We start from the raw sequence: 12439 nt of genomic DNA on the forward strand, positions 1-12439 counted from the left end.
ACCACAACGCCCTTGGACCACTCACCTAATACTCAGGTCATAACTTCCGCTCAGTAGAAAGTTCTTCTTCTCACACAAGAAGAGGGCGCGGACACTCCCGGCGTGGCCTCGGAACGCGATGGGTACCTCCTTTACTTGTATGACATCGAGAAGCTGGATCTTCCGATTGGATGACACTGCTACCAAGTGTCCCCCAGAATAGTGAATGATTCTGTTTCGGTCCCACCTGAGTTGCCGGAGGGGTGGGGTGGGGGTGGAAAGGATGATCCATGAAAGAAAAGTTAGTGTCCCTTCCAGCAACTCACTTAGTACGACGGCTGTCACCTACCACAACGGTATAATGGAAAGTTCGGGGCCTTCCAACAAGGGATGTAGCACAAGGGACCCCTACCTTATATCATACCAAAAAGTCCTTTCAGGCAAAATTTTTTTTAAAAATTTTAATATAAAAAAAAATTAATTTTCCAATCATAAGATTACCAGCCAATGGATAAAATATGAGTGAGGTGACCCAACCATGTCTTGTCTGAATTGAGACATTTTATCGTGAAAGGGGACACTCACTATAATTACTCCAGGCCCACGGAGTGAAGTGGGATTATTTCAGCAAAAGGGAGGTGGTCATGCCTGAAGATGAGAATTCGTGATATTTTTGTCCTCATTCTACTTGTTATACCTAGAGCTCAATCAGCCCTCATCTCTTCTAAGGGGCACACTTATCACCACGCGATCCATAAAAACTCAACTTTGCCTTTCCCCTTTCTTGGTCTTCGCCCTACTGACCGGTCTTTGCCTTTCTTGGTCTTCGCCCTACTGACCGGTCAAAATGTAATTTGTTAGTCAGATTCACAGCCAGAAAGAAAATAGAGAGAGATGGCCTTTATGAAACCTTACGAAAAAAGAGCAAAGTCTTAGGCCTAAAGTATGGCAGAGAGCCGATCATTAAAATGTCTTCTTACGGCATAGACAGGTGACATCACACCGTGCGGTTATCATAAGCGCCATTTTCATGTTTAACATGGAAAGATACCCATGGTACTTTGCTGGAGTGGATTACAGAAATACGTATAGCATAACCCCATTTTTATTTAAAACTTGTAGGTATAGTACACGCAAAAACAAAATTCTAGACTGGACATGAATATTAATGGTGGTTATCTCTAGATGACAAGATTGTAGGAGGTGTTGGCTTTTCTCGATACATTTGCTGGCATTTGGTGGGTTTCTTTTTCCCAATAAGCACACCTTCCTTCTAAAAACTAGAATAAAACAACAAAAAAATTTAAAAAAAAAAACACGGTAATTTCATGCACATGACTTGTGCAAAGGATGGTTGACTGGTGTACCCAAAATTATAATGGGAAAGTGCCCTCCACCCACTGCCGAGAATGGTCCAAAAATCCAGCACCTGGTTTCCGAAGGGGATCTTATTTTAGTTGGGAGCTGGAGCTTGAGGTCAGGAAGGATTGCCTTTTCCAAGTGAACCGGGTCATGGGAATCCTAAGGTGGCTAATTCAAGGGTCCCTGAAGACCCGGATTCCGACCCCAGTACCTACGTGTCAGAGAGAATGCGGATATTATAAGTCCCACAGAAGACATTTCTCTCCTCCATCTGGACCTGCTGAGTTTCCTGGTTCTGGTATGCGGTCCACAGGTTGTAGTCATTCTAACGAGGGAACACTTGGAGTCAAAGCACAGTGGCAACTTTACCCGGGGCCCCAAATATGCACCCCCTGAGGTCTTCCCTGGCCAGGACATAAGGGCCCAAGGACTCTGCCTCTTTGGGCTGTGGCTGCCACTACGTGCTGGTAGGGAGAGGTCAATGAACAGACACTAGAGTCATCCGCGAGTTAGAAAATGGTGAGTCAAGGGTCCTGACTCATCCTGCATCACTTTGTATCTTCTGTGTGTTCTGGTTCCTTCCGTGAACTCTCGATATCGCCGATGGCGCAACTTTTCCAAAAATGAGCTCACGGAGGGTACGTTCACAAAATCGAGTCACAGGTGCCCTTCGACTGTTTTGCAGAAGTCCAGGCTTCGTGTTTATATTACGTATACCTGACTCTACAAAGCGTACTCATGGGAACTCAAGCCGTAGGCAAAATCACAGCTACACTCTCCGTGCATTTGTGCCTCAAAGTCTGCACGTATATGCAACCTTCATTTCTCCTTACAGCTGCTTCGTAAAGTACATCATTTGCCCCACAAAGTATTCTCGTCATTTTACAGATGAGATATATCTGAGCCTCAGAGAGAGGAAATCAATTGTATCAAGTCTCAACAAGGGTATTTCCCTTCCCTTTCTAATAGTTCCTTCCTTCCTTCCCTCCTTCCTTCCCTCCTTCCTTCCTTCCTTCCCTCCCTCCCTCCCTCCTTCCTTCCCTCCCTCCCTCCCTCCTTCCTTCCCTCCTTCCTTCCTTCCTTCCCTCCCTCCCTCCTTCCTTCCTTCCTTCTTTCCTTCCTTCCTTCCTTCCTTCCCTCCTTCCTTCTTTCCTTCCTTCCTTCCTTCCTTCCTTCCTTCCTTCCTTCCCTCCCTCCTTCCTTCCTTCCTTCCTTCCTTCCTTCCTTCCTTCCTTCTTCTCTGTGCCTCCCTCCCTCCAACATACACTTTCTGGACCACTGTGGCATGCCAGACATGCTAAGTTCTGGCACAGATGACTCAACTGGACTCTCACTCCTCTTTCCAGCCATTTCTAGAAGGAAATGACAACCATGCCAGCAGGAAACCCAAAAAACAGGGTGAGTTTATCATGAAAGCAAAAAAGACCACAACATCATGTTCCCATCTGGGAGTCCCCCCTGGGAACATCTCTCTTCCTACTTAGCCTTCTTCTCCATACCTGTAGACTCCTCCTTGGGATGCCCGCTTTTCCCAGCTCAATCTCCCTCTTGATCTTTAACCAAATAACGACGTCCACCTAGAAGTCTCTCCCCAGAATCTGTCAACCTGCCTCCCCTCCAGTGTCCAAGCAGCTCTGATATCCTGCCTTGAACTAATCAAGACGTCCTTGACTTCTCGTGACTTGGGCTGGAATTCCTTGGCTCTCGTTCATCAACTAAGTTTTCAGAGCTGCATGGTGGAGTCATTGGAGGAAAAAGACCCAGTTCAAATCCTAGCTCTACCACCAACCAGCTATGAGAACTCAGGTGACTTTTCTAACATCACAGCCTTCGTTTCCACATCAGTAAGTTGGGAGCAATGATATCCACTCGATCTACCGTGAAGATCAAGTGAATGACGTGTACAAAGCCCTGGGCACACCATTCTTGGCGCCCCGTTCAAGCTCAGTACCCATGGCAATCACCATCCCTCGGAGGCACTCCCCTCTACCTTTCCCTTGGAGACACTTCGCTGCCTTGTCTTGCTACTTCGCATGCTTTCTTCTGTTGACCACAGTACTTTACCTGTTTCTCTCTCTTTTCTTAAATTATAACATTCCTAAAACAGGGGCGCCTGGGTGGCTCAGTCAGTTAAGCGTCCAACTTGGCTCAGGTCATGATCTCACGGTTCGTGAGTTTGAGCCCCATGTCGGGCTCTGTGCTGACAGCTTGGAGCCCGGAGCCTGCTTCGGATTGTGTGTCTCCTTCTCTCTCTGCCCCTCCCCAACTTGTGCTCTGTCTCTCTATGTCTCTCAAAACATAAATAAATGTTTAAAAAAAAAAATGTATAAAATGAGTGAATGGGCCAACTCAAAGATTTAAAAAAAAAAAAATGCAGGTCAAATTAAGTCCACAAAAAGTGTCTGTCTTCTTTGGCCCATGCCTTTAAGAAAAACAAGAGCTGTCCCATGATAATTCAGATTTCTAACTTCTTTTGAAATTCATACTACACGGTTTCCTTATGAGAAGCTATGGTCTGGCCGTGGGGTTGGAAGTAAACGAAGAACCCTGAGAGGACAAGCAAATCCATCCACACATTTAACAGCTGAGGAATTTAAGGCTGAAGGAGAGGAAGTCGCTTGCTTAAGGACACACAGCACACGACTCCGGTCTCCCTTAGGGAATGTCACCTCCCATATCCTATATCCACGTGCTATAGATCCTGTATGGTCCCATTTCCTGTACCCCTCACAGGAGGGCCGAGTCTGGACCCCAGATGCCACCACAACCCACCTTCATTCTCAGTTTCCATTTCTGATTTTTCGCACGCATGCGTTTCCCATCATCTGTCATCTTAGGAACTGGGATAAGAAGCTTGTTGGCGTAATTAGGTTCGATTCCCCCTGTGTAGGACCCCTGAGGGAAAAAGGATAATGGAAAATGGCTACTATTCTTGGTCCTTCCTCTCCAAGAGGGGTGCTTGGCAAGATCTGAAAGATGGGTAAACTCTGGCGGAGGCCTGGCCGGTGAGGCGGGTAGCATGTGCAGATTGGCTTAAAGTGGATCCTGAATACCAAACAGCCAGAGCCAGACCAGCAAGAAATGGTGAGCGGGTCTCAGCTTCCCAGAGGTATGGCCTGCCTCCCAATGCCTGACTCTTCTCGTCTTCTGCTATGGATCCCTGCTGGGAAAAACTCAAGCTACCAAGAGTCCATGATTTGCGGTAAGGCTTCGGGCAGGAAACAGCGATAAAAAATTCCGAAGACGGATACTACCCGGAAGAGTTGCATTTTAACCTAAACACATACTTATTGGTCTCTGAAACATCTGTGCGTCATATGAGACTGTTCCAGAAACATACTCATGGCTTTCTTATTGCACATGCCACAAGATAGATCTCGGGGGGGGGGGGGGGGGGGGGTACAAAATGCCCTGCTCTGTGACGTTTCAGAAAGACTCTGCCTCTCTCTTCCTGAGAGGTTTACTACACATGTCGTCCCTGCTAGATGCACAGACAATGCGGGTGGTGATTAACGGGTCTGGACAAACAGGAAGTTACGGCTAAAGCCTAATGGGGAGCAGGAGGCCAGCTAAGGGTCCACCGAAGAGATCGGAAAGGTGCGCTGTCAGGCCAACCTCAACGTGGAAATGAGGCTGGTTTCCAGATCAACCCCTCGCGGCCAGGAAGTACCTGCAAGAAGGCGATCTGGTTCTGAATGAAAGTATGCATGGAAAGATCCTTCTTGACCTGTTGGGCCAGCGCAGCCCAGTGCTGGCTCACAAAGGCACACCTGTTCAGGCTGTTTTTATCCAGCATACCTGGAAAAAAAAAAAAAAAAGATGATGGTCCCGGGAACCTCCCATCAGAGCCATGATGAAGAGTGTCTTGAGAAATCCCCCAATTCGCCCCAGCATACTTAGAATATACTTGGAGAGGTGGATGGGCAGGTGACGGATGAAGTCTCGATATTTTCTGGCCCCAGAAGACAGGTCTCGGACCACATCCAAGTCAACCAACAGATCGGAGGGGGCGCTCTCTGCCTTGGACCTGCCTGCTTTTCTGGAAAACAGCCGGTTCATCTCAGAAATACACTGGAGAGAACTCTTCCATTGTCCTTTGGAGGAAAGCCAGAGAACGGTGCAGGGTGGGGTTGTCTCTAATTCAGGCCAAGAGATGCCCTCCCCAAGCCCTCTCCCCAGAAATAGAGCTCATCATGGTCTACCCTTAGACTACTGGATTTTTGTCATTTCTTCTGCCAAAACGGAAACAAGACTTCCCAAACCAAACACACAAGGGCTTTGCACGCCTTCCCAGTTCAAGGAGAGGCCTATAGTGTATCAAACTCTGCCCGATTCAGGTGAAATGGCATTGTGTCTGGCACTTCCTTTAAATTACCCTAAGAGGGGTGTCTGGGTGGCTCAGTCGGACTTCAACTCGGGTCACGATCTCGCGGTTTGTGGGTTCGAGCCCCACGTCGGGCTCCGTGCTGACAGCTCAGAGCCTGGAGCCTGCTTATGATTCTGTGTCTCCCTCTCTCTCTGCCCCTGCCCTCTCTCTCTCTCCCTCTCTTTCTCAAAAATAAATAAACGGGGGACTTCCCAGTCTCATACCTATTGGCTTTCCTGCTACGGGCTGACTTACCAGTGTCAGATGGTCCGCCCCCCATATTTTCAAGCAACCCTTCTTTCCCTGGAGATCTGGACAAAGGGAAGGATGTGTTCTTGGTTCCGGCTGCCCGGCAGACCTGCGAGGTCTCAGACTGGTGGTGGTCTTTCTCGGGGAAGACAAACACATCACTGGCGGACTGACTGAGCCCTGAAAACCAAAAGGCCGAGACAAGGGTGCTCCTTAGTGGGATGTGTGGAGGAAAGGAGGTGGAGGAAAACAGTTTTCTTTCTACTGCCCTCTTTTCAATCCACACAAAATGGACCAAGCCGGTTATGTCCAGTTTTATCCGGGGGAGCCCCCGAGTTGCTATGCAAATATTGCAGGAAGCTCCTTGTTGGATTTTGCCGACCCACAATGCACAATGCACAATGTATCAGAGCCCCACATAAAGGAGAGAGAGCTGTGGGCAGAAGCTTGAAGTCAGACAACTTTTTCCTGCAGCACTTACTTAATTTTCTTCAGCAAGAACTGCCCTTGAGCCAAATTAGAAAATTTAACTTCTGGGAGCGCCTGGGTGGCTCAACTGGTTGAGCGTCCAACTTTGGCTCACGTCATGATCTTGCAGTTCATGAGTTCGAGCCCCGCGTCAGGCTCTGTACTGACAGCTCAGAGCCTGGAGCCTGCTTTGGATTCTGTGTCTCCCTCTCTCTCTGCCCCTGCCCACTCTCTCTCTCTCTCTCTCAAAAATAAATAAACATTAAAAAAATTTTTTTAAGAAAATTTAATTTCTGGGTCACCTAGGTGGCTCAGTCGGTTAAGCGTCTGACTCTGGGTTTCGGCTGAGGTCGTGATCTCACGGTTTCGCGGGTTCGAGCCCCGCGTGTGCATGCGCGTGCATACGTGTGTGTACGTGTGTGTGCGTGTGCGTGTGTGTGTGTGTGTGTGTGTACAAGCCAGGCCTTCTGGAGTCTGCTGGCTCCTGGCAGGAGCACCTCGAGATGGGACACGTTCAGTCAGGGAGGCCTGGTTTTCAAGTCCCTTTACTTGTCACCTAGGCTGTGTCACTCAGATTCCCTGAGTGTTAGTTCCCTAACACGCCGAAGAAACCCAGTGCCATGTATGGGAATCTAACTGTCCCCTGGGTCATCTAGCTTTGAAACTCTTTTGGATGCGAATCGTCTACAAATATGACCACAGAACAGGCCTCATGGACATTTAGGAATTCCCCACCTTCGTGGGCTCAGACACTGAGCCGCCGAGCCGCTGAGGCTCCTCCCTCTGACACTCCTCCCTCTGATCATCTGATCCCTCCTCCCGGGTCTTCTCCAACCCCCAACCCCCCACGGAACCGGTGATGGACCCCTGTCTAATCCCTTGCCTCTTTTCTGGCTTCTTTTGCTTTCCTGATCCAGCTGGCCAAACATTTCCAAGACCTTCTCACCAACACCCTAGACCAATGGCTCTCAAGGTGAGGACCCCAGACCACCACCAGCAGCAGCAGCTAGGAACTTAGACATGCAGGATCTCACGGCTGCCACAGACCTGCGGAGTCGGGACCTCTGGGAGAGGGTCCCGGTCCTCTGTGTTTTCAAAAGCCTTCCCAGGGATTCAGATGCAAGGTAAGGTTTGAGAACGCCTGCCCTACCCTTGTTTGACCCTCTTGCTACCTGCAGGCTTGAATAGACACCACTTCAGGTTGGATTTTATGCAGGCGCAAGCAATATGGCAGAATGAATGGGAACGAGCCCTACATTGTGACCTCTTGGCCTGGTTTCTGTGCAGTGCAGACTGAAGGGCAGAACAATTCAGAAGCTTCCCCCTTACATCCCTCCCAACCCCCATCTAATCCCAAACCCACTAATGCAGGAGCCACACCAGCAATGAGTATTAGAGGCACGGGCCAGCCATAACTGGGCCTAAATCCCTTCCAAATGCCGGACAGTTAAAAGTTCGGTACTTCCTGGGGCACCTGGGTGGTCAGTCGGTTAGGCATCTGACTTCAGCTCAGGTCACGCTCTCACGGTCCGTGAGTTCGAGCCCCGCGTCGGGCTCTGTGCTGACAGCTCGGAGCCTGGAGTCTGCTTCGGACTCTGTGTCTCCCTCTCTCTGTCCCTCCTGTGCACGTGCTCTCTCTCTCTCTCTCTCTCTCTCTCTCTCAAAAATAAATAAAACATAAAAAAAAAAAGTTCTGTACTTCCATAAAAAGCATTTGCATTTCATGCTTTTCTAGAAGGAAGTCACATCCTGCAATTTCTCCTTTGGCAAACAGGACCGCCTGTCAGGACAAGGAGCTCTGTCCTGCGTTCTGGAAAACCTTAAGCTTGTCTACCTAAGCCTGTCCACACGTCTGGTTCCTTTACAGGCTCCTGACGTCTGGCTTCCTTACCTTTGGGGGCCCTCTGCCCTCCCCCTGTGGCCTTGTTTACCTGCGACATTGCTCTGCTCTCTCAGGAACAGGACTCTGATGACATCGGCAGCAGTGAGCAGTAACTTGGGGTCACACATCTGGAACAGCAAGAGCGTGTAATTTGCCTTCGTCCAGTGGGTGCTGTTCCCGAACCAGTACAAAATCTCCCTCATCTTCTGTTCGACTGTTTTATCCAACATCTGGTTCAAGGAAGACCTGCCGATTTTCCCCTCCTTCTTGCTGAGGTTGATCCGGGACCGGCTGTAGGTGAAATCCTTCCCCTGCGTGGCCTGAAGGATGTTCTGGAAATAGTGTAACAAATACAAGCTATCCAACTGCTCCAGGATGCTGACCAGAAACCTCCTTTGGGGTATCTCGCCAATCCTCTGGAACCACTGTTTGGTAGAGAAGATATTCCAGGTGAGGACACATGTTTCACACTTCTGGCACACGGGGACAGCGCTGTTTCCCTTCTCACAGCGAAAATGGGGGGCATTCCTGAGCCTCAGTCCCAGGTTTTCCATGATCCTGAGATGCCCAGCGCATTTTACCCCTGTCCGTTATCAGCCCCACCAAACACCACAGGAGCAGGAAGCAGCTGATGAATATCCCAGTTGAGCCTTTTCTAGTATAAACATTTCCCAGAGAAAAAGGTAAAACGCTGCGTCGGATGGAAAGCTTACGTCTCCTTGAAACTGCCGTAGAAGCCTGGCTTTTTGTACTGACCTCCTAGGAAACATGGCTTTACCGTAAATCTCCTAAACCGGGCACTGCTTAGGTGGAGGCAGTTGCTGTATATTCTGAAAGAGCTGGTCATCTCATTTCTAGAACCACAAGAATCTGTGTTGGTCAAATTTAAGCAACATATGGGTCCTTCTTAAAGGAGAAAATATATACTGTGGAGCCTGGTGTTGAGCTCCAATGGATATTATTAGTAACGACTTACAAATATTCGTGGATGTGAAATTGGATGTAAACTTAACGTTTACAGCTGTTTGGTTATAAGCTGGCTATCGCAATGATCCTGAATATGTTTATATTCATTTTCTTTTCTTCTCTTTTAATTTTAGAGAGGGGGTGGGGAGAGGGGCACAGAGAGAGAGAGAGAGAGAGAATCTCAAGCGTGCCCCACACTCAGCACAGAGCCTGACATGAGGCTCGAATCCATGACCCTGGGATCATGACCTGAGCCAAAATCGAGTCAGATGCTCAACCGACTGAGCCACCCAGGCATCCCTGCCTTCATTTCCTAAACTCAGCATCTAACTGAAAACACAAATGTTTAAAAGAAACTTGTTTGACTGCTTCAGAATGCTAACCAGAAACCTGGGCAGAGAAGCACTCCTTAGCAGAAAAGTTTCAGTTAACCTCAATCACATGCACACACACGTGTCTGGGAGGCAGCACTATGACTGAACTCAAGGGGGTCCCCGCTTGGGTTGCATGAAATTGAACACAACCCAAGAGGTGTTTGAAAGCCGAGAACTTTTGATGAGTTGTTACAAGTAAGGAGACAGGGAGATAGCTCTCAGAGGACTGTGTCTCCCTGGGGTTAGGAAGGGAAGCTTTTATTGTGTGTTAGGGGGCGGGGCAAGGAGCTTGCATATGCATTAAGGATTTATACACATTCCATCACTTAGGCGTTTCGGTTCAATTGCTCATGCCTAGCGTGTCCACATGCCAGCGCATACATCATGTTCAAAAAATGGCAGAAAATTCCACCCGCAGGAGATCTTGGTAGTAGAACGAGCTAAAGGTAACTTCAGAACAACTTGGGGGGGACAGAGGGGGACTTTTGTGCAGATCCTTAGCTCCAAACGGGCTCACGTAAGGGCTATCAGGTAAAATACCTAGCAAGGGACTATCAGGCGAGAAACAGCTGGCTGAGCAGCTCCTTGGCAGAAACTGTCGGTTCTGCAAAACAAAACTCATTCCTTCCCCACTTTTGTCCCTTCTCCCCTCCTTCCGCTGCTAGCTTTCAGCCCTCCAATTTGAGTACCTCCCCCCTTGCATCCCAGCCAACAGAACAGCTGAGTGGTGAAGAGTGAGGGGTCTGGGGTCAGACTCCTGGGTCTGGGTCAGAGCTGCTTACTAGCTCTGGATACGCATGCACATTGCTTAATCCCCTACGCCTCAGTTTCCTCATCTGTAAAACAAAGAGGATGATAGTTCTTACCACCCAGAATGGTTTTTTGAGGATTAAACGAGATACTATAGGCAAAGCACTTAGATGATCGCCTGTTACATAGGTCACCCTCAGTAAATGCTAACTATTGTCCTACTGCTGTCATCATCATGGTCGTCATTGGGACCACTGTTCTGGGCAGCCAAGCAAACAATGCCAGCTACTATGTTTATACGTGTGTATGTGCATACATTGATGATGAGGGGGCGTGGGGCAAGCTGAGGGCAAAATACAGGCTGGCACCCCCACCCCCACCCCCTCCAGGTGGAATGTGTGTGATATTCCTCGGACAAACCTGACCACCCAAGAACAAAGGGGCTCAAGTGCTTGCCACGGCAACGTGGGCAACTAAGGCAAATGAAAAATTAAATTTCCTTGCTGCCTACAGTCCATTGAGAAGTCCTTGAAACAGAGTGACCTGCCTCTAGGAGCTCAGCTTCCTGGATGATGACGCTTTGCTAGGGGCAAAAGGGAATCTTAGCTTAACTTACCCCAACCTCGAGGATCCTGTAAGTCTACTTCCTTTATCTCAGCTCCCCCAAGATACATGCTGGCAATCATACTCCAAGCTTATGGCCCCCCGATATACATCTGAAGGGTCTCATGACTGAGGTTTTATTAAACAGTAATAAATGCCATTTCCCTAGCAAGAGCTAGCCCCTCAAGCTGCTGGAAACCTTGCTTCCAAAATTCCTTAGAGACTTACTCTATCCCTGACCCCTCCCAACCTGAGGGTATATAACGAGTTGCCTGTCACGACCCCATGCAGCTCTTCCTGCCCACGGGTCCTGTCCCCGTGCTTTAGTAAAGTCACCTTTTTGCACCAAAGACGTCTTCAAGAATACTTTCTCGGCCATTGGCTCCAGACCACCCCACCATCACCCCCAAAACTTCATCGTTGAGATGCATGTAAAAAAAATAACGACTGTGGGGCACCTGGGTGGCTCAATTGGTTGAGCATCTGACTTCAGCTCAGGTCATGGTCGTGAGTTTGAGCCCCACATTGGGCTTGTTGCTGTGGGCAACAGAGCCCACTTAGGATCCTCTGTCCCCCTCCCTCTACCCCTCCCCCGTTTGCACACACTCTCTCTCAAAAATAAATAAACACTAACATTTTTTTAAATGAGTGCGTGTGTGCATAGTTTTTAAAAGAATAAGGACATGAAAATGGCAACCGTATTTCATGAGACCTTTACCCCTTGCTGTTGCTTATGATCCATTCAGGAGTGATGATGTAGGTCGTTGGACCCAACCCCTCTGAGTGCACGTCGTCCTAAGGTACCCAAAACAGAAGGCTTCTGCAGTCAGTTATGACCCAGAAAGACACCAGGGGCTCATCGGACTTTTCGAACTTTCTGAGCAACAAAATCCCGTCTGCAAATCATATCTTCCGAAAAGCTCTCTGTGTAACGTAGACAAAAGCGAAGTTACGTTAGCATAAATGTATAAGTTCCAAAGTTCACTTGTTAGCAAGGCAATTACGGACAGCACTGGGGCTCTTCGGATGAAGACAAAACCTTGAAACCTGAAGTTAAATATGACAGACACTGTCTTCCATCAGCTTTACAAGCCACAAAGTTTGATTAGCAGCTGCTCCGGGGATCCTAGAATCCATTAGAAAAACGTTTGGGAATCACTATTAAGTGCTGACGTATTCAGGCTGAGTATCTGCAAAGTGTCACAAAAGTTTCCACCAAAAAAATACCCACACAACACACACACACACACACACACACACACACACACACACTGTGTATGTGTAGATCTACACGCAGAGAAAGAACAAATGTAACAAAATGCTAATAATCGGTGAGTGTGGGTGAAGAGTATACGAGCGAGCATTCATTGTTCAGGTCTTTTAGTTTTCATGGGTTTGAAAATTTTCCAGAAACATAAAGATATAATGCTAAGTTGGAAA

The 12439-nt window shown here is 48.4% G+C and overlaps 1 protein-coding gene across 3 annotated transcripts in view; it reads right to left on the reverse strand.

Annotated features, from left to right (window-relative positions):
* The window catches only part of FBXW10B (F-box and WD repeat domain containing 10B), a 33913-nt gene extending 24563 nt beyond the window's left edge, over window positions 1–9350 (reverse strand). Inside the window, exons 1-7 of one of the 3 annotated variants that reach the window (XM_045487441.1) lie at window positions 8356–9350; window positions 5963–6136; window positions 5238–5435; window positions 5012–5139; window positions 4114–4236; window positions 1557–1666; window positions 26–226 (exon numbers count right to left, since the gene is read on the reverse strand). In XM_045487441.1, coding sequence (XP_045343397.1) covers window positions 26–226; window positions 1557–1666; window positions 4114–4236; window positions 5012–5139; window positions 5238–5435; window positions 5963–6136; window positions 8356–8860 — 1439 coding nt within the window. In that variant the 5' untranslated portion in view covers window positions 8861–9350. The remainder of the gene's footprint in view (window positions 1–25; window positions 227–1556; window positions 1667–4113; window positions 4237–5011; window positions 5140–5237; window positions 5436–5962; window positions 6137–8355) is intronic. The other 2 variants (XM_045487439.1, XM_045487440.1) reach the window with 2 other exon arrangements.
* Between the last annotated feature and the right edge of the window lie 3089 nt (window positions 9351–12439).

This window comes from Leopardus geoffroyi, chromosome E1 (assembly GCF_018350155.1).
Source record: "Leopardus geoffroyi isolate Oge1 chromosome E1, O.geoffroyi_Oge1_pat1.0, whole genome shotgun sequence".
Taxonomy (NCBI): domain Eukaryota; kingdom Metazoa; phylum Chordata; class Mammalia; order Carnivora; family Felidae; genus Leopardus; species Leopardus geoffroyi.